The sequence below is a fragment of the Schistocerca gregaria genome, chromosome 2 (assembly GCF_023897955.1).
Source record: "Schistocerca gregaria isolate iqSchGreg1 chromosome 2, iqSchGreg1.2, whole genome shotgun sequence".
In the NCBI taxonomy this organism is placed as follows: domain Eukaryota; kingdom Metazoa; phylum Arthropoda; class Insecta; order Orthoptera; family Acrididae; genus Schistocerca; species Schistocerca gregaria.
In genome coordinates this window covers 197,350,066-197,372,288 of record NC_064921.1, presented here as the reverse complement: position 1 = coordinate 197,372,288, position 22,223 = coordinate 197,350,066, and the positions used below count along the sequence as shown (strand labels likewise).

Here is a 22,223-nt window from a genome sequence, read left to right as displayed (position 1 = left end):
ACTTCCGTTACGCAAGATTAAATTACAAGGTGCAGTCATTGGAAAAAGTGTAGATGTACGCCAACAAACCAACTTAGAATTCTTTTGTCAAAGCCACAGCTTCTCTATGAACTTTCTTATTGTTCCATTGTTGTCGACGGAAATTATACTGGGAGTAGACTTTTTGAATGAATACAAAGCAATCTTAAACTTTCACGATGCTGAAATAAGTTTAGAGAAAGAAGGTAAGTCAATAGCTTTGAAATTTGAAGATTGGCTCTCAAACCATGACGAGGAAATTAATCGGCTTTACCTTCTGTTAGACAACAGTTCGGAATTTTCTACGGAACTAGACACTAACAATCACTCTGCAAGTACTGACAGGGATGATATCGACGGCATATTTGAAACTAATGAGTTAATCCAGAATAAAATTCAAAAAATTGAGAATTGTAATAACACTGATAGGCAGGACGTTTTTGAGATTTTACAAGCACATTCCACAGTTTTTACTCACAAAACAGGAACAATCAAGGGATTTCAATACCAATTTCGTGTTCGTGAGCATACTAAATTTTGTGTTAGACCATACGTAATTCCAGCACATTATAGGGACCGTGTTAGAACAGAAATACAATCTATGCTTGACGACGGCATTATTGAGCCTGCAGTAAGCTCATACAACAATCCATTACATGTTGTTGAGAAGAAAAATGGATCGATCAGGCTTGTCTTAGATTCGAGACAAATCAATACTATCATTATTCCTGAAACAGACAGGCCGCAAACGTTGGAAGAACTTCTTCAAAATTTTAATGGTGTAAAAGTGTTGTCTTCCATTGATCTCAGATCCAGCTTTTATCAGATCGAACTTCATCCAGAATGTAGGAAATACACAGCTTTCCTTTGTTTCGGCGTTTGTTATCAGTTTCGGAAACTTCCTTTTGGCTTGAACATTTCTTCGGCGGCATTCATTTGCGGGCTAAATTCCATATTACCTGAGTTCTTAAAACGTCACATCACCTTATATGTGGACGATATTCTGATAGCAGAAGCCTCATGGGAACAACATAATCGCATCCTCAACAGCGTGTTACGTATTTTTGCAGAATCTGGAATTACAGTTAACTTGGAAAAGTCTGAATTCGGTAGGACAAAGGTGAAGTTTTTGGGACATATTATTTCTTCTGAAGGCATCCAGCCGGATCCTGAAAAGTTAGAAGCAATCAGAGCCATTCCAGTTCCATCCACAAAAAAACAAGTCCGCAGTTTTCTAGGTCTCGTGAATTTTTAACGTCGTTTTCTGAATATGCAAATTCTAGTTACACCAAAACTTTGTTCTCTCACTGGAAAAAATACTATTTGGAACTGGGACGAACAAGCACAGTTGGAATTATATTCTTTGAAAGAATCGTTACTTAACGCGCCAATACTAGCTCATCCAGATCTCTCACAAGATTTTTGCCTTAGCACAGATTCTTCTAAAGTCGGTCCTGGTGCCCATTTATTTCAAGAAGCCACAGAAAATGACATTACTGTTCAGAAAACCATTGCTTTTGCTAGCCGAGTGCTAACAAAATCTGAAAAAAATTATTCCGTTACTGAATTAGAAGTTTTAGCTATCGTTTGGGCATTTAACAAATTCCGTTTCTTTCTTTACGGTAAGCACGTAAAAGTATACAGTGACCATCGTGCATTACAATTTCTTATGTCTTCAAAATTAAATCATGACAGGTTAAAACGTTGGGCATTGTTTCTGCAAGAATTCGACTTCACAATAGTCTACATTCCCGGCAAGGAGAACATTGTTGCGGACGCACTGTCACGCGCACCGGCTGGGCTTGAGAAAAGTAACACAGAAAGCAACCTCGAGAGAAATTTCAGTATTCTTTACATCCAGAAAGTCGCCTTTGAAAACTTCATCACCACATCTTTAAAGGACATTGCTCATGAACAAGATAAAGATCCGATTTGGAAAGATATCAAAAGTAAATGGCATGAAAAGACACACACACAGATTCGGCATTATTATCTGGTTAGAAACAACATACTGTTCAAACGATGCACTGTTGATGACAAGCTATGGGTACTTTGCATTCCAGCCGATTTTGTTAATAAGCTCATTTGGTACATTCATTTCAGCTATGCACATTTTGGTCCACGAAAATGTTATCATATTCTTCGAACGACTTGTTATTTTAACAATATGGAAAAGAGAATTCGAAGAGTCTTGTCTATTTGTAAACTTTGTCAAAAGGCGAAACCATCTACTGTCTCTCATCGTGCTCCATTGTTTCCTATCATTCCTTCTAAATTAAAAGAATTTGCTGCTGTTGATCTCTTGGGACCGCTTGTCAGAACATCTAATGGATTTTCGTACGTTCTAGTCGCTGTTGAACTTACTTCAAAATTTGTTTCTTTCACTCCGTTACGTAAAGCCACTGGACGGTCTGTATCCAACGCCTTTGTTAGAAATTTCTTACGTGAAGTTGGACACGTTAGTAAAGTAATTTCAGATAACGGACCGCAATTCAGATCTGCTGTTTGGTCACGCATGCTTCGTAACCATAAAATCAAATCTGTTTTTATTTCATTGTACTCACCACATTGTAACCCGTCTGAACGGATTATGAAAGAAATCAATAAGCTTTGCAGACTTTATTGTCACAGAAAACATCAGCATTGGGACAGATATTTACACTTATTTCAACACGTGCTGAATGAAATGCCTCATGACTCCACTGCTTTACCACCTGTTCTTGTACTGAAGAATAAAGAACCACCAAACAGAATCAGAGAGCTTGTACCTTTTCCGAATACATGTAAACTTCGACACAAAGACATAATTGATTTGGCTATTAAAAATATAAATTCTGCTGCAGACAAAAGGAAAAAATTACACGGCAAAGCAAATGCAAAGAAATTATATATTGGTCAAAAAGTTCTCATTAAAGCTCATCCATTGTCACATAAGAAGAAACACTTGAGTCACAAATTCTTTCTAGTTTACAATGGACCTTACAGAATCCGACGTATACCACATGATAATTGCGTTGAAGTTGAAACTCTGCGTACTAGGAAGAGTAAAGGTTTACACCACATTTCACATGTAAAACCGTTTATTGAAAGATAATCTGCTTTTTAACTTGGTATTTGCCATATAACTTTTCACTTCACATTACTAGTATGCTTTGTCAGACTTATAATCTCTTAACATGCAGCAATATTTAAGTTAAATATCCAATCAAGAACCAAGAGAACTTATCTAAACAGAAATTACGAATGAATTGTTACAGTGAACAGATGACACAGTGTCATTGTGTGTGTGTACATTCTTGCTTGTTAGTGGCACGATTATGTAACGACCATAAGGCTGACATACTTAGAACATTTACCAGTACTACTAATGAGATTTTAATGCAACATTTTGGTTTACTTGAAAACATTATTTATTTGAAGTTCATTCTGTGAGATTAAAGATGACTTAGCATTTGGTTTCTCTAATAGCTACACGATTATATCACGAAGCTACTAATATGTGACACGATGTACATTGTTGCTTTTGCGGTGTATCTGTTTTATATCTGCAGTTTTTCTGAATAATTCTGGAAAGTAAAACATGTTTTACTAGTAACTTTTGTGGTATAGCTACAATGAGACAGCCTTTTCTGTAGCACAACAATACGTTACAGTACAGTACTTACTTCATCACGGCAATAAGCGTAGTAACTATGATATCTATACGCAAAGCATTTCACTTTTGTTTATCATGAGGTAAGTACATTGACTTCTGCAGAACTTAGCTTTTGGAGGACAATAACTACGACACTTCCACAGAGATTGTCTTACAGCAAGACGCACATTTAGCGCTACAGGACACGCATTAAACTATTTATTTTTCAACATATTTGAATTACAAAGAAAGTTTTCCGTGATACATTTCATTCCATTGCTGTAATCTGTAACACCTGAGGGTATTATTATATTAATCCTCAGGGGGGTACACGCTTTCTTTGTGTACCATGTGTTTGGCAACCACAAGGAGCCCTAGCTAATATGGTATTTGTTTATACAACTTTACACATCGGTACCATATTTCTCTAACACATAAAGTACACAGCTATCTGATCATTTAACTGAGAGAGACAAACATTTACTTTACTACATCAGTGACAGATGTTTACGTAATTACACCATTGGATAACTTCACACTTACGAAGTTGTATTTTGTGAACTGTTCATATTTTTTCGGAACCATTGTGATACTATGAGAGCTTTGAATAACATATTTGGTATGGGATCACGATTTTTAAAGTACGTTTGAGGCAGATGACACTTTTGACATGAGCAGAGAATTTTTTTTAGGTTTTGAAATTATTGGAGGAAGCTACGGAGATTTTGAGAATTTGACTGTGGTGTTATGATGTTATTATTACGTCGACGATGTGAATTATGCTGCTGAAGTATGCTTAAGCTGATGCTATATGAGTTATTTGGTTATGCTACGTATCTGTTATGATGACATATTGAAGAAGTGTCGACGAATATACATATGTGTAATAAGGTAAGGAATAATGAGTAGTGGTTAGGGACTCTGGTTTGTGAAAAAGGATGTTGGAAACCAAGAATCGTACTTTAAGAGTTATGAAATGTGTGTATACGCGTGAATGTATCACAACGCCGCCAAAAAATTTTTGGACACTGTTATATTAATAGAATTTTGTTTCTACAGATGTGTAACGCAAATTCTTGACCTGTGAAATTTTTTACATGAGACTGCCACTGTAGCGGAAACTGGTGTCGTAAATATTTCGTTAAGACAGTTTAGTGACCACCTTCACGTAATGCGTCGTGGGCACCCAGCTGCGCGACAACCACCTGACAAAAGAAAGCCATTAGTGTGTGCCTTTCAGAGGCACAGGTAAAAAAAAAAGGCCATTATCCTCTCTATTGACATTCCTTTGTAGAAAGCACCGCAAATACGACACGCTCATTACTGAGAAAGATACTTACATCTGACACCTGATTGTAACAAACGTCTTTCTACGAGAGTTGAGAGAATTCGACTAACTTATGAAATGTCACATGACTATTGAATGATATTTTTATGCTTTGTCCATAGTTGCTTATTTCATTTGATATCTGTTTTCCAGCTGTGTTGCATCATTGATTTTATAAAATAAAAGTAAATGCATTTGCTAATGTGAAAACTTTCTGTCAACAGATCGGTTAAATAATAATTTTATGATCCACATTCTTAAAAAAAGAAGGAGCACTTGGAAAGGAAAGAACAATAAGAAGGGACTAGTAACAGGAACTGCATACATAATTTTCTTTTCAAGTACTTGGTAATTTATTTAATAGAATAAGTTGTGGTGCACCACTTTAATTGCATAGACATTAAGATGTGAATAGACATTGTCCTTATCTGCATTGTTGTCTTTAGTGTAACATTTTTTCTGATTGAGCTTTGTCATGTTTAGGTATAAGTTATAGCATTTGCTGCGGCTGTTTGCCATTCATAGTGCTACTGAATGTCACTTTGTATTACTAGGTTACGTCAATTTTATTACTGATTTATTGTCCATTGCTTCTCTAAACATAGAGTTCCAATAGTTAGAGATGTGGCCTAGGATTCCCGTATGTTCAAACATAATCGTGCGTTTATTTAACAAGCTGTACTCACCACTTCTGGTCTCCAGAATCACCTTGACCTTTTTGCCGCATAGTGTAACTAGTGGCTCCTGAAAATCAATCCTTCCAAGACCCAGGCAATCACCATAGGTCGTACCACTCGCTCCTTCTGGCTCCTGGATTTCTCCCTTACCATCTGCGCCCATCCTGTCTGCCTCTCCCCCTACCCTCACCTACCTTGGCCTCACCATTGACTGTCACCTCACCTGGATCCCTCATCTCCACTCCATCCAATCCAAAGCCCACAAATGCCTCCAACTCCTCCAACTCCTCTCTGGCTGGACATAGGGGTTGCACCCCTCTACCATCCTCCACACCTACAAATCTTTAATCCATCCCATCCTCTGTTATGCCAGTCCCGCCTGGATATCCGCCTCCCCTCCTCCCAAATTCTATAAGTCCTTACAGATCCTCGAGCACCATGCACTCCGCCTCGCCTTCTGTATACGCCTCCCGTCCACCACACAGATCCTCTACTACCTCATTCCTTTCCCCCATTTGCTCCTATTCCTCGAACGTATCTGCATAAACTACAACTCCTGCCACATTGATCTCCCTCACCCCCTGGTTGGTCCTCTCAATCCCCACCCTCTGCCATGCCTTCACTGTTGTGTCCCCCCTACCCTCCATCTCTACACCCTTCATCTCCTTTCCCAAGGTGGCTTCTGTCAACTCCCTCTCCCAGATGATAGCTGATGCCCTCTCTCCCTCAATTTATCCCTCCTATCAACTCTGATCCTAACCCCCCTCCCTTCCTCTGTCCTTTCCCCGGGCTCCCCACCCCCCCTTCCATCGTGTTTTCTCCCTGTCCTAACCTCTCTCTGCCTCCCTTCCCCCCCCACCCCTCGAGTCCTTTTGTATTCCCCTCCTCTTCCTGTCCCCACTCCCTTTTACGTCTGCCCAGCACTCGACCCCCTCTTATGGGTCCTCGTCCTCCATTGGCTCCTTTCTCCCCTCCCCTCCACTTCGTTTATCCTCTCCTCTCCCCCCTTTTTTCTTTCCCATCATCTGTCCAGGTTCCTCCCATCTGCTCTTGTCTGTGGTATGTCATATTTGGGCCAACTTCTTAGTGCAGTGTTCAAGTGAATGTTCAGTGTTGTTCGTCTTTCCAAAGCGTTGTGAACAGAAATCATGCTGTTGCTGGGTGTGAATTTTATATCTCTTGCGAACAGAAACCAGAGTGTCGCCATGTGTTTTAACTGTCTGTCTGTTATTTTAGCTGTCTGCATCATAAGTATTTTATTAGCATCATCGTCCCTTTGTTTTATGTCTTAAGTTCCACGATTTTCCGTCATTTTACCATCTAAGTCACCGATTTTATCGCCTGCTTTTATTATTTATTATCTTCATCTTTTTAAAACAAATTCTGTAGGCTGAAGAGCAGCGTACTAAGCTGCTGCCAGCCCGTCCCCTTCAGGGGGAATCGAAACTGAATAAAGGAAAAAGAAAAGAACCACTTCTGGTGACTGACGTTCAACACAGTGATAGCAACCGGTCCGTGTCAAATGCCGCACATAATTACTGTCACACTAGCATGGGATTTTATAAATCTAAGGAACTCTCAGACCGAAATTATGTTTAGCAGGTTGTAACATTTCGTTAATTTTCCTGGCTGGGTGAAACACCGGTCTGATTCCTTGCTTGTTTAAGACTCTATCTATCTATCTATCTATCCATCTATTCTGCAGTGTAACAACTAATAACAAAGACGATGCAAAGCTGGATAGAGGGCACAAACATAATCTGTGGACGTAGATGGCGCCATCTCAGCAAGTACCATTTCCCTGATGTAATCATGATGTAATCCAGCAATCAGATGCCGTACTTTAGGCTGAATAGTACCCGCCAGGATAGCCGAGACTCGGGTAGGCGCGCCGGCCCCGGATCGAGTCCGCCCGGCGGATTACCGACGACAGCCGTTGTGCTGGCCAGCCTGGATGTGGTTTTTAGGCGGTTTTCCACATCCTCCTAGGTGAATACCGGGCTGGTCCCCACGTCCCGCCTCAGTTACGCGACTCGCAGACATTTGAAACACATTCACACTATTTCACTATTTAAAACTAGATGCAGAGTGCTGGGGTACACTAAATCCGTCCCGGGGGGTATGGTGTGTCGGCAGGAAGGGCATCCGGCCACCCTTTAAACTTAACCATGCCAAATCCATACTTAACCCTGCTGACCCTGCGCACAACGCTGGATAAAGGCAGTAATAAAAGAAAAGAAAGAAAGGCTGAATAGTGGGAGCCTCTGCAGTTTCACGACAGTGGTATATAGCCACTGACGACTTCGGAAGCTTGGTATTTTATTCGAATTTGACACGGCAAGTTTACTGATAACTTTTTATCTAAGGACTCTGTCGTCAAAGACTTTGTAACCAAATGTCAATATTATTGTCCTTTTCTAAATTACTCATTTATAAATTGGTCGCTTTGCTTATAAGTTTCACATGTAGCGATCAGAACTGACGTGTCCGAGAGGTGGTTTTAAAGTTACCTCAAGTTGGGACCTTTCTTGTGGCTGCCTTAGAATACTATAAATAACGTGACACTTACCCCGACTCGAATTTTGCTCTTCTTGGCAACGAGGTCCTTCCGCAGTCCTTCCAGCAGCACCCTGACTGCATGCTTGCTGGCAGAGTACATCGCAGAGGTGCCGTCGTCTGTTGGCAATGTCCCGCTACACTAGAAGCACAGACACACAATCAGACGTACTTTCTTTGGGTTGAATGAAATGATCTCGGGCTTCCGGCCACGACCTTTCGAACAAGCTCCCCTTGATCATTATCAAGTGAAATGGCTGCTAATGGGCTGATGGTACTTGCACTCTAGCTGCCGGCTGCAAAGCTATTGGTACTCAAGACATTGCCTTGTAGGGCATAGTTAACTTGGCGTTCGATTCAAATTCGTGATCGCTGTATCCCACGCCACGTTGAGCAGAAGTTTGCTGTCTCTGTTTCAATGACTTCTGTAATTACAGACTTACAGAAGCTGTTAGTGCGCGCCGCGGCAGAGGTTTTGTCAATTTTTATTTCTTAACCGTTTTCTAGTGTATTCTCAGCTAAAACGTATTTTTCGCGGTATCGTTGACTATAAAATCTCTGATGTTTCTTCCTGCGTTGTTCTGCGGTGCGAACTGTTTGTCCGACATAAGACTGGCGGCACCCTCAGGTTATCTTGTAGGCCTCAGGTATTCCGAGACCTGCCGTAAGCTTAATTGGTCTCAGTAACTGTCGGATGTTTGATAAGGCCTGAAGATCGATCTGATTTCTTCAGTAGGAGGGTTATCTTACCCGTGCCTCAGAACGGAAACAGTAAATTACTTTTCCTGCACATTGTCACTGGTCTTATTGTGATTCTTGCATGAGATAACCTCATTTATTTGGTGATCGTTGTAGCCGTGGTTCCTGAAAACCACGTGTAGGTGGCTCATATTATGGGGCAGGTTATCGGGATAAGATATCATTCTTGAATGATGTACCAATGTTTGTAACGCCGTGCCCTTCTGAGCTGGGCGATGATGGCTCATAGCGCACAAGTGCAGATTGCTGTGCGTAGGTTGTCTGTAGACGCCGTGACCAAAGCGTCCAAATCATCTGCGAGGATAAGAAGTCGAGGAGGGGAATTACATCGCCTTTTTCTACTCCCATACTGAACGGGATGTTACTGTTAATAGTGCTGAGATGTTCCGAGAGCACATCAAGTATATGGGTCAAATAAAAGAACATGCTGCGAGGGTATCAGAAGAAACACCTAGGAACTGTGTAATTGAAGAACCCAACGAAATAAAAATCACTGACAACACAATTACACTGCTTGACAATTTCTATGGAAGAGAGACATTGCTGGACAGGAATAATCACAAGCAATGATGGACACCATGAAACACAGTACATACGTACTAGAAGTGGAGTGGTACATCTATAACGAGAAGTAGTACAGAATTCACCACTTGGAAAAGCACGGTAACAGACAAAATAACGTTCAAATTTAACAAAGGTCCGACTCCCACATAAAGGTCGACTTGTACTCTCAGTAAGGAATCTGCCCTCCTCGGGCACTAATGTACGTTTTGCGCCTGTTATTCATGATAACTACCAAACTGTTGAGGTGTCCTTGTGGGATATTTTCGCACTCCTCTCTCAACGCTGTTTTCAGTTCTTGCACGGATCGAGGAGGAGATGTTCGTTGATAGACTTGTCTGCCAAGAGCATTCCAGATACGCTCATCAGGTTTCAGGCCATTCAATACGTTCAGTATCATCACTTTCCAGTGTGTCCGATACTTCAGCCGTCCCGTGTGGACGGGCACTGTCGCCCATGGAAGGAGAGTCGGAATCTACTGCACCCCTAATCGGGCAGACATCGTCCAGAATCATCTTCTGCAATACCGCTGTGCTGGAACACTACTCACGCAAAGATATACAGTGATGTTCGGCCATTGCACATAAAACCTGCCTTCACCTCAACGCCTAGGTCATACGTTCTGTTGTGTGTAACGTGTTCTGCTCTCTCTCCACACTAACTGGCGGCCAGAATCTCTTCTCACATGAAGCGGGATTTGTCGGCGAACATGACTCTGGACCACTTTTGCTGAAATGGAAAAAAGAACACATTGACACCGGTGTGTCAGACCCACCATACTTGCTCTGGACACTGCGAGAGGGCTGTGCAAGCAATGATCACACGCACGGCACAGCGGACACACCACGAACCGCGCTGTCAGCCGTCGAATGGTGCTAGCTGCGCAGCATTTGTGCACCGCCGCCGTCAGTGTCTGCCAGTTTGCCGTGCCATACGGAGCTCCATCGCAGTCTTTAACACTGGTAGCATGCCGCCACAGCGTGGACGTGAACCGTATGTGCAGTTGACGGACTTTGAGCGAGGGCGTATAGTGGGCATGCGGGAGGCCGGGTGGACGTACCGCCGAATTGCTCAACACGTGGGGCGTGAGGTCTCCACAGTACATCGATGTTGTCGCCAGTGATCGGCGGAAGGTGCACGTGCCCGTCGACCTGGGACCGGACCGCAGCGACGCACGGATGCACGCCAAGACCGTAGGATCCTACGCAGTGCCGTAGGGGACCGCACCGCCACTTCCCAGCAAATTAGGGACACTGTTGCTCCTGGGGTATCGGCGAGGACCACTCGCAACCGTCTCCATGAAGCTGGGTTACGGTCCCGCACACCGTTAGGCCGTCTTCCGCTCACGCCCCAACATCGTGCAGCCCGCCTCCAGTGGTGTTGCGACAGGCGTGAATGGAGGGATGAATGGAGACGTGTAGTCTTCAGCGATGAGAGTCGCTTCTGCCTTGGTGCCAATGATGGTCGTATGCGTGTTTGGCGCCGTGCAGGTGACCGCCACCATCAGGACTGCATACGACCGAGGCACACAGGGCCAACACCCGGCATCATGTTGTGGGGAGCCATCTCCTACACTGTGCCGTACACCTCTGGTGATCGTCGAGGGGACACTGAATAGTGCACGGTACATCCAAACCGTCATCGAACCCATCGTTCTACCGTTCCTAGACCGGCAAGGGAACTTGCTGTTCCAACAGGACAATGCACGTCCGCATGTATCTCGTGCCACCCAACGTGCTCTAGAAGGTGTAAGTCAACTACCCTGGCCAGCAAGATCTCTGGATCTGTCCCCCATTGAGCATGTTTGGGACTGGATGAAGCGTCGTCTCACGCGGTCTGCACGTCCAGCACGAACGCTGGTCCAACTGAGGCGCCAGGTGGAAATGGCATGGCAAGCCGTTCCACAGGACTACATCCAGCATCTCTACGATCGTCTCCATGGGAGAATAGCAGCCTGCAAGGCTGCGAAAGGTGGATATACACTGTACTAGTGTCGACATTGTGCATGCTCTGTTGGCTGTGTCTATGTGCCTGTGGTTCTGTCAGTGTGATCATGTGATGTATCTGACCCCAGGAATGTGTCAATAAAGTTTCCCCTTCCTGGGACAATGAATTCACGGTGTTCTTATTTCAATTTCCAGGAGTGTAATTTACCATGCCGATAATCGTAGCTAATTCTGCAGGGTTCCTCGGAAGTGGACACTCCCTTATGCTCAAGGTACGATCTGGGTCTTCTCTAACCTCCTATGTTGACACAGTACGACGCAAAAACGACATTTATGGACAAGTAACCCTATCCGGCTTCACCGTTAAATACGCTTTCCTTATTCTAGGGGAAAGCTTCCCTTAATTAGTAGACATGTTTTTCCCAATTACTACTAGAATTACCTAAATTATCTAAGTAACTGCAAACCTAAGTCCAGAGAATAGCAACTCTAGCAACTGGAAAAGGACCACACGCTTCCTTTCTGTGGGATGGAAGTTACTGGCAGCTCATCGTGCTGACAAAATAAGAATATTTTTACAGAACCTAAACGAAAATTGGTCCTATCTGCAATCGGCCATTAATCATGTCATAAAAATAACTCTGGAAACTAAAATAATTTCAGTCAACAACCCATGGGCAACCTGTAGCTTAACAGCACAGGGTGTCAATAAAGTTTCCCCTTCCTGGGACAATGAATTCACGGTGTTCTTATTTCAATTTCCAGGAGTGTATGTATGGTGTCTCTACTTTCGGAGACACCCGACAGAAGTCGATGTGCCACAGCAGGGGTTATTCTTCGTAGAGCCATAGAGCCACTACCAAGTAATGAGGTTTTAGAAGAAAAGCATTGCTTTATTCGTAAGAGTGTATCACGAGTAACGGACATAAACGGGCAGTTTATGGTTTCGGTGAGTTTAGCAGACACTATGAATCAAGGCGCAAATTTTCAACTTTCCCCCAATGACATCTTCAACTTTTGTAGTCCAGTCTTCCGCAGTTACGTGTAATATTACGGTATATTGATAATTTTTACTTATGGACCGTTTGACAGCAACTGAATAAAACACAATTTTAGTGCCATACGCGTTTCGCCTTTATTCTCTGCAAGGCATCACCATTGGCAGATTGCGTGGACAATTTCTTACATATTACGCTCCTGTTGCATTTTTGGTGTTGTTCTTCTTCTTATGAATGCCAATTTGTGTTTTTTTTGCCCACATTCCACAGCACTATGAACTGAACACTTGTTTCAATGCATTAAACCAATGCCCACTCGCAGACAATATTTGTAAAACCCTTGTGTCTCGAACTCTTTCTTGATGATGGCGTGGTTGAAGTGGAATTAATTTCACAGGGTTCCGAGCTAGTTTAATAGCCTCGAAATGGTTCTGACAGAGTCACGTGAGCCGGTTGCGGTTGCAGGTTCAGCAACGATTTGCCTATCGCCACTAAGGCTACGTATCGGTCTTCTTGTAGCGTGATGGCCGGTCTATGACCATCGTCATGGTTTCGCATAGCATTTCCACCTCCAGGGGTCTTCTTTAAATCTCGGGATGACACATTTGGAAACATCCATTACTGTGGCCACAGGAGTGACACGTTGACTGGCTTCGAAACGTCTAGCTGCTCATCCATGGCCATAAGCACTCAAATAATGCATTGCAGACAAGTTGGCACGCCACACGGAATGTGAAATCGGTTCCACAACAACCCTCGTCAAATACTGTACTGCATGAACTGCCGAAAGCCTACAGAAAGTTCGTTACCAGGCTTCGCTGCTGTTAAGACGTCCCGCCCCCTCTATCTTTCCTTTTACTATCATTGGTCGGTGTTGCGTAGCAATTGTCGATTGTTCCATAACGACTGGCAATTTTTCCTTAGTAAATGTCAGTTGTGTCTTGGTAAGTTTCAACCAGAGTAGAGAAGGCCGTCTAAAGCTCGGTCTGCCATGGGATCCAGCGATGGCGAGGTTGAAGGGGAGCGAATCGAAAGTGGAGTCCATATACGCACGCATATGGCGATGCTGCGAGCGCTAGTGACATCAGATTTAGCAGATAGAGTATATAATAACGTACCAGCAGCCTCAGCAGTCTAAAATGGCTCAAATGCCTCTAAGCACTGTGGGGCTTAACATCTGAGGTCATCAGTTCCCTAGACTTAAACCTAACTAACCTAAGGATTTCACACACCCCATGTCCGAGTCAGGATTCGAACCTGCGACCGTAGCGGCAGCGCTGTTCCGGTCTGAAGCACCTAGAACCGCTCGGCCACTGCGGCCGGCCCTCAGCAGTCATTTCACATGACTATGGCCAAGGAGTATTTGGCATTGCAACCACTTGACGTGGCTGGAAGCCCTACGTGTTATTCAATATTACTGTTGTGAAACTCTGCATTCTTACATTTCTTTGCGCTGTTAGAAAAAAAAAACATTCATGACACTTCGATACACACATCTCAGATTGATACACATTCACACCTGCCAATATGAATGATGAATCCATCGTCGACGCCTCTGCGTAGCATGTCCTGCACCGCCTCTCTTGTGCAGATGCACAGACCCAGCACGTTCACTTCCAGGGTACGTCTCCAGGCTTCCGTATCGGATACTACACATAAAAAACACTCTGGAGTTTCTCCAGAAACTGTACCGTGTATTATTCTGCAACTTTAGCCACAAAGCTACAGCTTGATTTAATCACTCAGACTCTTAAACAATTTGAAGTGATTCATATAAATAAAAATAAAAATATAAATAACAACATAAGAGGTACTAGAGCATGCGTTTATAGTGCACAATGAAAAAAACAGGTACCGGTAATTAAGAAATTCTCAGTTCCAAGGAAAACAGAAACAAACTACCAAATTTGGATGAGAGGCGTACAAGGCAAAAAAATGGAAGTTTTAAAAGTTGGAAGTGGCATCAGACAAAAAAGATGTGTTTCACCTAAATGGAAAAAATATTGTAATTGAAAGAGAGCATTAGTGTTTATGTACACATATGCATGAAATAATCGCTGTTGCTGTGGTCTCAAGTATCAATATTATCCCATGGGCGTCACGGTTGGCAACGGAATTGCAAGTTTCCAACTGACACTGATTCGCACAGGATCTGGAGTACCCAATGGTGTGTGCCTACTGAGCCATGCCTGCAGAGGCTCTGGACTATGGGAACCCTCTGCCACCTCAATATACGATGGCTGGCAACAACTACCCAACCCACTCGTGCCTGGGACCACTTCGCTACACAGACTCTGCCTAGTCGCCCCTCAGACATCTTCACTGGTGCTTAAGTTCAGAGAGCCTCTTTCTTCTTAACATTGATAGCTGAACTCTGTATCTAGCTGTAATGCTTGTAATGAGGCTTCTACCCTTGGAAAAATGCAAGTTAGGTAGATCTCCTGTTTACTGTGGTAACTTAAAAAAATGGCTCTGAGCACTATGGGACTTAACATCTATGGTCATCAGACCCCTAGAACTTAGAACTATTTAAACCTAACTAACCTAAGGACATCACACAACACCCAGCCATCACGAGGCAGAGAAAATCCCTGACCCCGCCGGGAATCGAACCCGGGCGCGGGAAGCGAGAACGCTACCGCCCGACCACGAGATGCAGGCTGTGTGGTAGCTTATTCGCTAATCATTTCTGCTCCGGTACAGCTTTCCTAAGAAAGCTTGCCACACCTCTCTGTAACCCACCTCTCCTTACCACTGTTTACGCAAGAGTTCCATTGTCTAAAACCATTCTAGCATTCGTCCATAGAAAGGAAGTGTCTTCATGTCAAAAAATTAAAAAAAAATTAGAACTAGTATCAAATGAACTATTACTTAGACTGTATAAATTATTTCTGTAAGATTTCGTGTTGCTGAAATGAAAACGAAAAAAATACTAAGGAGAGGAACAAATAAGGATACCACAGAGGGAACGATTAAAATTGGGAAATATACAGAAAAAGGTCAAACAATATTAGAACCTAGGTAACTATGATTCCACAGCATGAACGAATCAAAGATGACATGGAAGAAAAGCCGATAAAAGGCCAGCCGCTGTGACCGAGCGGTTCTAGGGGCTTCAGTCTGGAACCACGCAACCGCTACGGTCGTAGGTTCGAATCCTGCCTCGGGAATGGATGTGCGTGATGTCCTTAGGTTAGTTAGGCTTAAGTAGTTCTAAGTTCTAGGGACTGATGATCTCAGATGTTAAGTCCCATAGCGCTCAGAGCCATTTGAACCATTTTGAACCCGATAAAAGCGGGAAAAGTTGCTTGATCTTGAAGATTCTTTAACAAAATAAATAAATCATAAAAAGTTTTATATCAATATTGGTGTACAACTGAAAAGTTCTGGAAGCTGGAGATTCATTGTATGTAACTGATACTGCTACAAATTCGTCGGGCAATACTCCGCGCCGCTCGAAATGTCAACATAACTGGCACTGCTAAGAGTAACCTACGACTTCCACATTGCTGGCAACACAATGCTGGTGACTACTTTGAGGGTCAGTAAATCTTTGAAACACGTATCTATTTCGTACGAACTGTAAATAAATAGTTACCACTATTAAAGTTACAACCCTCGTATATAGGTATATATCAGCAGCGGCTTGCGACCAAAAATGAAGGTGGTGGAAAAAGGAGACTGAATTAGCTCACTGCTCAAGTTTTTGTAATGCATGATATAAACAGATCGCTCATTTATGTCACTGCAGAACATAGTTGTAATAACAGCGAAAAGTGTACATAGATTAAAGTATTACTTTGTATAATAAAAGAAATTAAGACGAATTGCAAAAAGTAGAACTCCTGTCTTACTGTTTTTTTTCTTTTTTTCTCCAGCAGAACCGATGTTAAAACTGTTCGATTGTAACTCTGCATTTCGATGTAGTGGTGATCACTTGTACAGGAACTCCATTATTCTTTTCTTCATGTTTACAAATTTTTCAGTCACTCTTTGACGGAAGTCAGGAATCCCTAAAATTAGGTCTCGTTCAGTAGAGAGCATTGAGAGAGCTAATAGTCTTTCTTGGTCCATAGTACCCTGTATGGAGGTTCCGACGCTTTTCAGTGATGACAAACAACGTTCTGCTTCTGATGTGGTCACTGGAATCGTAATTATCGCATTCGGGAGTTTCACGAATTCGTTCAATGTATGACTAAGATTGTAACGTGTTACGTAATACAGCAAGCTCAAAGCTCCATTCAAACTTTTAAACTCCTCTCTGCCATAAATAATAGAGTGTTCTGTTCGAAGTTTCTTTGCTTCCAAAAAAGAATAGCATTCAATTGTAGCTCTGAAAGAAGTTTGTGGAAAACTGGAAGAATGAGGGGTGGATTTCTCTGGTAGAAAAAGAGAGGTTGCAACTAGATGCTCAGTGAGTGTAGATCTTCCTTTCACCTCATAACTTATAACATCACATAATTCTTCTGCCTTTCCCAGTAGGTTGCACACCACTCTTCCATCTGCAGTTCATCCTCTTTTGTGATACTCGCGGAAATCTGTTGAGTTTTCAGTCAATCCTCTAATTTTTGTAATGTCACGCTCAAAAGCTGTCAGCTGATCTCGTGCATAAATAGAGTTAATATACCTTTTTTCAATTGGTTGTACAAAATATCCACATAGATCATAATTTTATGAAAAAACCGGAGCCAGAAAATGTATCTATCATCCTTTAGAATCGTTACTAAAGCACAAGCTGTAGGATGGTTTCATTACACAATGTTTCCCCTTTGCTCATATTACTCGTGCACTTGATAATATCTTTCCTATATTCGAAAACAGTATTGACAGTCCTTGACTGGAAATTCTATTGACTAGGCATTGAACATGGCAGTTGTTTTCGTACCATTTCGTCGAGAATAGCTGTTCGTTGTGGATATATTGAAAAGCATCTGCAAAATCACTGAGGTTTAGTGAAAAATATTCGCACATTTTTATTAATCGAACCGACTTTAAGCGTAATGAGGTGCAGCTGGTGTGCATAGCGATGAATGTATGAAGTACTGGAAATTTTTTCCTTAACGATAGCCTACACCCCACTTGATCAGCCACTCATGACCGCTGCACCATCATATATTTGTGCTACCAGTTTGTGTGGGCAATTCTCCAAATGGCGATTCATCTGTTCTATGACGTAAGTTGCCAAAGACTAGGTATTATACTTTTCTGGTGTTATGAAGTCCCAAAATCTTTCAACTGGTCTTCCATTAATGATGAACCTACTTACTATAACTAAGCTTTCAGAGCAAGGAAATTATTTAATTCTATCAGCAGGAAAAGGCAGTTTGATTTGCTAAACAAGTACTTAATTCTTTATTTCACTTATCCACTTATTACTTGAGCCTCAAAATTCACTACAGCACATGCCGAAATAACGAACCCAGTGCACAGATAATATTTACTTCGTTTGCAGCTACTCTTGAACAGGTAAGGAAGTGCCAGAATCCTGATTTTTTCGAAGATCTGACATTACGCTTGTAATTGGGAGAATTCGGATCCTGTCTCTGCGGCTCAAAGTTTGCCTACACACACAAGGCCCGTACACGAAAACAAAGTTGCCAAGCATCGCCACCCCACCCCACACCTCCCCTGAGACGCCAAAGACCGCACTTGCAGGTGCACTGCAATCTCAACTCGCTATTAGCACATTTCCGTCCCCTTCGGCTGCGATCAGCGCTTGGAGAAAGAGCCGGGCCATTTCAGAAGAGGTTAATGGTGTGTAACTTCTCCACTTCTATAGATAGATCAAAAAGCAAACACGGTTGAAGAAAATTATTTCTGGGGGTAGTCCAAGCCTCCGAGGAGCCGCACCTGGTATGTATCATGCTGAGCAAACAGTTTCAAGCTTGACGCAAATGCCACAACCAGCAACAGTTTTGGCCGAGCGCACCAACCTTGGTCAAAAAGCAAGATAAGCAAGGTCCCGTGATCACAGTTAAAAGTAAACTGTCTTTAAAATGTCTTCGTGGTACAACAACGTTAATCGCCGTTTCGCAAGCTGTCGTCAGCCTATCATGGACATGAATGTGGTTAACTCCGTGGATTGCAATGGAAGGCGATCTGGAGATGGAAATATGTTAATAGAGAGATGAATGTGCACACAGCTGGCTATGTACATAAGTCTTCTAGACGATCGCTGGTGAGTGACTTCATTGTCACATACTCTGACTCTCATCAACAAGAAGTGTGCTTTTATCTTGCTACTAGACCGTTTGTTTGTTTGGCGAAATGAAAAACAAAAGAAGGGCGCCGAAGTTTTCGAAGTACGAGATGAATATACTTCTTGAGTTGGTCGGTACAGCTGTATCAGTTCTTCAAAATAAAAGAACTGACAGCTGCATATAAGAGAAAAAAATGTATAGTCTTTCAGTCAATATTTTTTTCCTGTTTTCCATTCAGTTTGGCTACCTAAGTCATTTAAATATAAAATTCATCAAATATATGCTAATTAACACATATAATAGTCTTTTATTGCACATTATTATTTATATAGCTAACTACCTACTGTACACAAAAATGCAGTTTTACCTGGAAAAAAAATCTTAATCACCAATCTTTCATAAAAGATTGTTAATAAAAACTGTATAACCAAAAGAACTACAAATTAAATTTTTTCTATCTTTTTGTTCTTTACACTCCACTTAAATGCTCCTAGAACATGCACCTTTGCTCAAAAACTTGAGTCTACCAGGAGTCAAAGTCAGAACGCCACACAGTGAGCAATGATGCTACCATAGAGCCACTCTGCTTGTCAAAAGTAAATCACTCTTATTTTAGCATATTAAATATCGTCGGAAAACTTAGAAGCTTATTTTTCCACGAATTTTTGTGGACTGCTTTGAAATACTTTGGGAGAGGTATATTTGAGATTTGAACTTCACATACTATAAACACAAAAAATACAAAAATCTGATTGTGGTGTGATCCTCTTGTTAGAGAAAAACAGGCAATGGGTAACATCTGAAGACAGAATTTAATTCTACTTCCGGTAAGTCTGATTCACGAATTAATAAACCTTCTAGGTTCGTCTCAAGTGTAGGGTAAGATACGCAATGCCCAGAGTCTGTCTCATCTCGAGAAAATCAGGCGTGAGCCACGGTCAAATTTAACTGCAGTTAACTCCCTCGTATAACTTTGATAGAGGTCAATGCACCATAATTTTGCGTTGAACCGGATCAAATGACGAATTTACTACGACTAACTTTTAATCGAGGTTGTTGAAGTCAAATTGACTGCACCATGTACTGCATCATGTGAGGTGCCCATATGTGTCAGCTGCTGAAGGACGAATTCTATGTATTTTTAAACGTTTCTAGTCACAATTTGTTCCCACATTTCGTTAATTACAGTCAACGACGACTTCTTTCCATGTTTTCTCATTGTTAGCCATACTTACCACATGAGTCTTTTCTTTCCTTCAATTATTTATTTATGTTACCCCAAGACGATTTACAGTAATAAATATTTTTTTCTGCAAGATTAAAGTTTTTAGATATCTCTTTATTCTGCTTATTTTCTTCTATGTTTACAACACGAAACTGTCAATAATAAATCATGTGTACCTATTACGTATGATTAAAGCAATGCTCGAAGTGTGACAATCGTGTCACCATGTTTTTAACAGTGTTCTCAAGTGTGTACCGTACTGATTTAGATGAGCAATGAACCTCATTCGCCGGCCAGTGTGGCCGAGCGGTTCTAGGCGCTTCGGTCTGGAACCGGGCGACCGCTACGGTCGCAGGTTCGAATCCTGCCTCGGGCATGGATGTGTGTGATGTCCTTAGGTTAGTTAGGCTTAAATAGTTCTAAGTTCTAGGGGACTGATGACCTCAGATGTTAAGTCCCATAGTGCTCAGAGCCATTTCCACCATTATTTTGAACCTCATTCATTTTGTCCAATTTCTCTGATACACAAGATAGCGAGTTTGTGAAGTAGGTACTGATCTACAGTCAGTGAAGTTAATAGAGGTGGCTGTTACTAAATAATTGCTTATTAAACGTCTGTTACTGTTCTTCCACCAGTGCCTCTTACCCGCTATTTAGGTATCACACATCACTTGAATCTATGATTGCTCTGTGTAGCTTCTTTTTGAAGGGTAATTAGCTTACTTCGTAATATGTAGATGTAACAGCTTCCTGTTTGTACTTTACAGATTTTGAAATACCTCTGTGTTTATTTTCCTCTTACAGATTCGATGATGTCTGCAAATTCGAAACCAGTTACGTTCAGATAAATTAAAACATGATCACGATTGTGATTTCTCCAACTCATTTAATATGATACTGTCACCAAAACATTTTTCTTAGACCAACTGGCGCTAAAAGGTACTGAAGATTTGTCTAAACTACCGTAAGAATGGCGACTGGAATTGAAACAAACGTCAACTTACAGGTTAAGTCACCATCGTGATAGACTCCTGCGTTGTTGACGAGGACGTCGACCCCGCCGAGGTTGTCGCTGATCCACTTGAAGGCGGACGTAATGCTCTCCTCCTTCGTCACGTCTCCTTCGACTGCGTACAGTTTGCCAGGAGCATCCTCCAATTCCAGTGCCTGGTTTGAAATAAAAAGAATGTTTGCGATACTCTCTGACCTTCAGCCATCTCGACGGCTATTGTTTTGCAACTAATCTGTGCCCACATAAGTTATAGCACAGCTTTCAGCCCGCTACACCACTTTGATAGATTCTTAAGTATTTTTCTTTTCACTGTGGATCATGAGATGAAAAATGTTTCAAATAGAAACTCTTTTATGTTAGTTACGTATCTTGCACAATGAAAATTACCTAATAACAAGAAAATGAACATGTGTTACCAATTGTTTACACTTACAAAGCTACACTAATTTACATGTGTATTTTTCAGTATTCATCCTGATCAGTAAATATGTTTCGGTATGACAATGACTTTCCAGTTTATGTTTGTTTTGCATGTACTGTGTTGAGGTCATAACACAATCCAGCAGAGAAATCTGTGGGCTTCCCTTTTGGTTACTAAAGACGTTAACCTTTATAAAGTGATTAATAATTTAATTAAGAATACAGGGAAAAGTCTGTAGATTTTAATAGCACTCATATTTTCATTTATCTATATTGCTTATGTACATGAGTTTTGGTTGCACTGCTTACTTTTACTGCAATGGTTTCATTTCTCATATTGTACTTTAGCTTTCCTAACAGCCCAGCTCGTTAAGTTCTCTGGATGAACGCTTTAAGAAGGAGAGATGGGAAACCAACCAAACATAGCAAAATATGTTCTCAGGATTTTCGGGAAGAGGTCAGAGACCGAACATCAGCTTCATCAGTCCATATTAAGGAAGACACTGGATTATGAAAGCAGCGCTTTCAAATCGCGTATTTATCTTCTTGCTTATTCGAAAATTATAACAAAACGAAAGTTACATTAACGAGGCCGAACGTGTCGTATTACTGGATCATACAGGATGTTTCAAAAATGACCGGTATATTTGAAACGGCAATAAAAATTAAACGAGCAGCGATAGAAATACACCGTTTGTTGCAATATGCTTGGGACAACAGTACATTTTCAGGCGGACAAACTTTCGAAATTACAGTAGTTACAATTTTCAACAACAGATGGCGCTGCAAGTGATGTGAAAGATATAGAAGACAACGCAGTCTGTGGGTGCGCCATTCTGTACGTCGTCTTTCTGCTGTAAGCGTGTGCTGTTCACAACGTGCAAGTGTGC

At 41.8% G+C, this 22,223-nt stretch overlaps 1 protein-coding gene across 1 annotated transcript in view; it reads right to left on the bottom strand.

Moving 5' to 3' along the window:
* The window catches only part of LOC126336674 (farnesol dehydrogenase-like), a 50,117-nt gene that overhangs the window by 12,720 nt on the left and 15,174 nt on the right, over positions 1-22,223 (bottom strand). Inside the window, exons 2-5 of the mRNA XM_050000621.1 lie at positions 20,906-21,068; positions 13,996-14,125; positions 11,987-11,992; positions 8,226-8,349 (exon numbers count right to left, since the gene is read on the bottom strand). Coding sequence (XP_049856578.1) covers positions 8,226-8,349; positions 11,987-11,992; positions 13,996-14,125; positions 20,906-21,068 — 423 coding nt within the window. The remainder of the gene's footprint in view (positions 1-8,225; positions 8,350-11,986; positions 11,993-13,995; positions 14,126-20,905; positions 21,069-22,223) is intronic.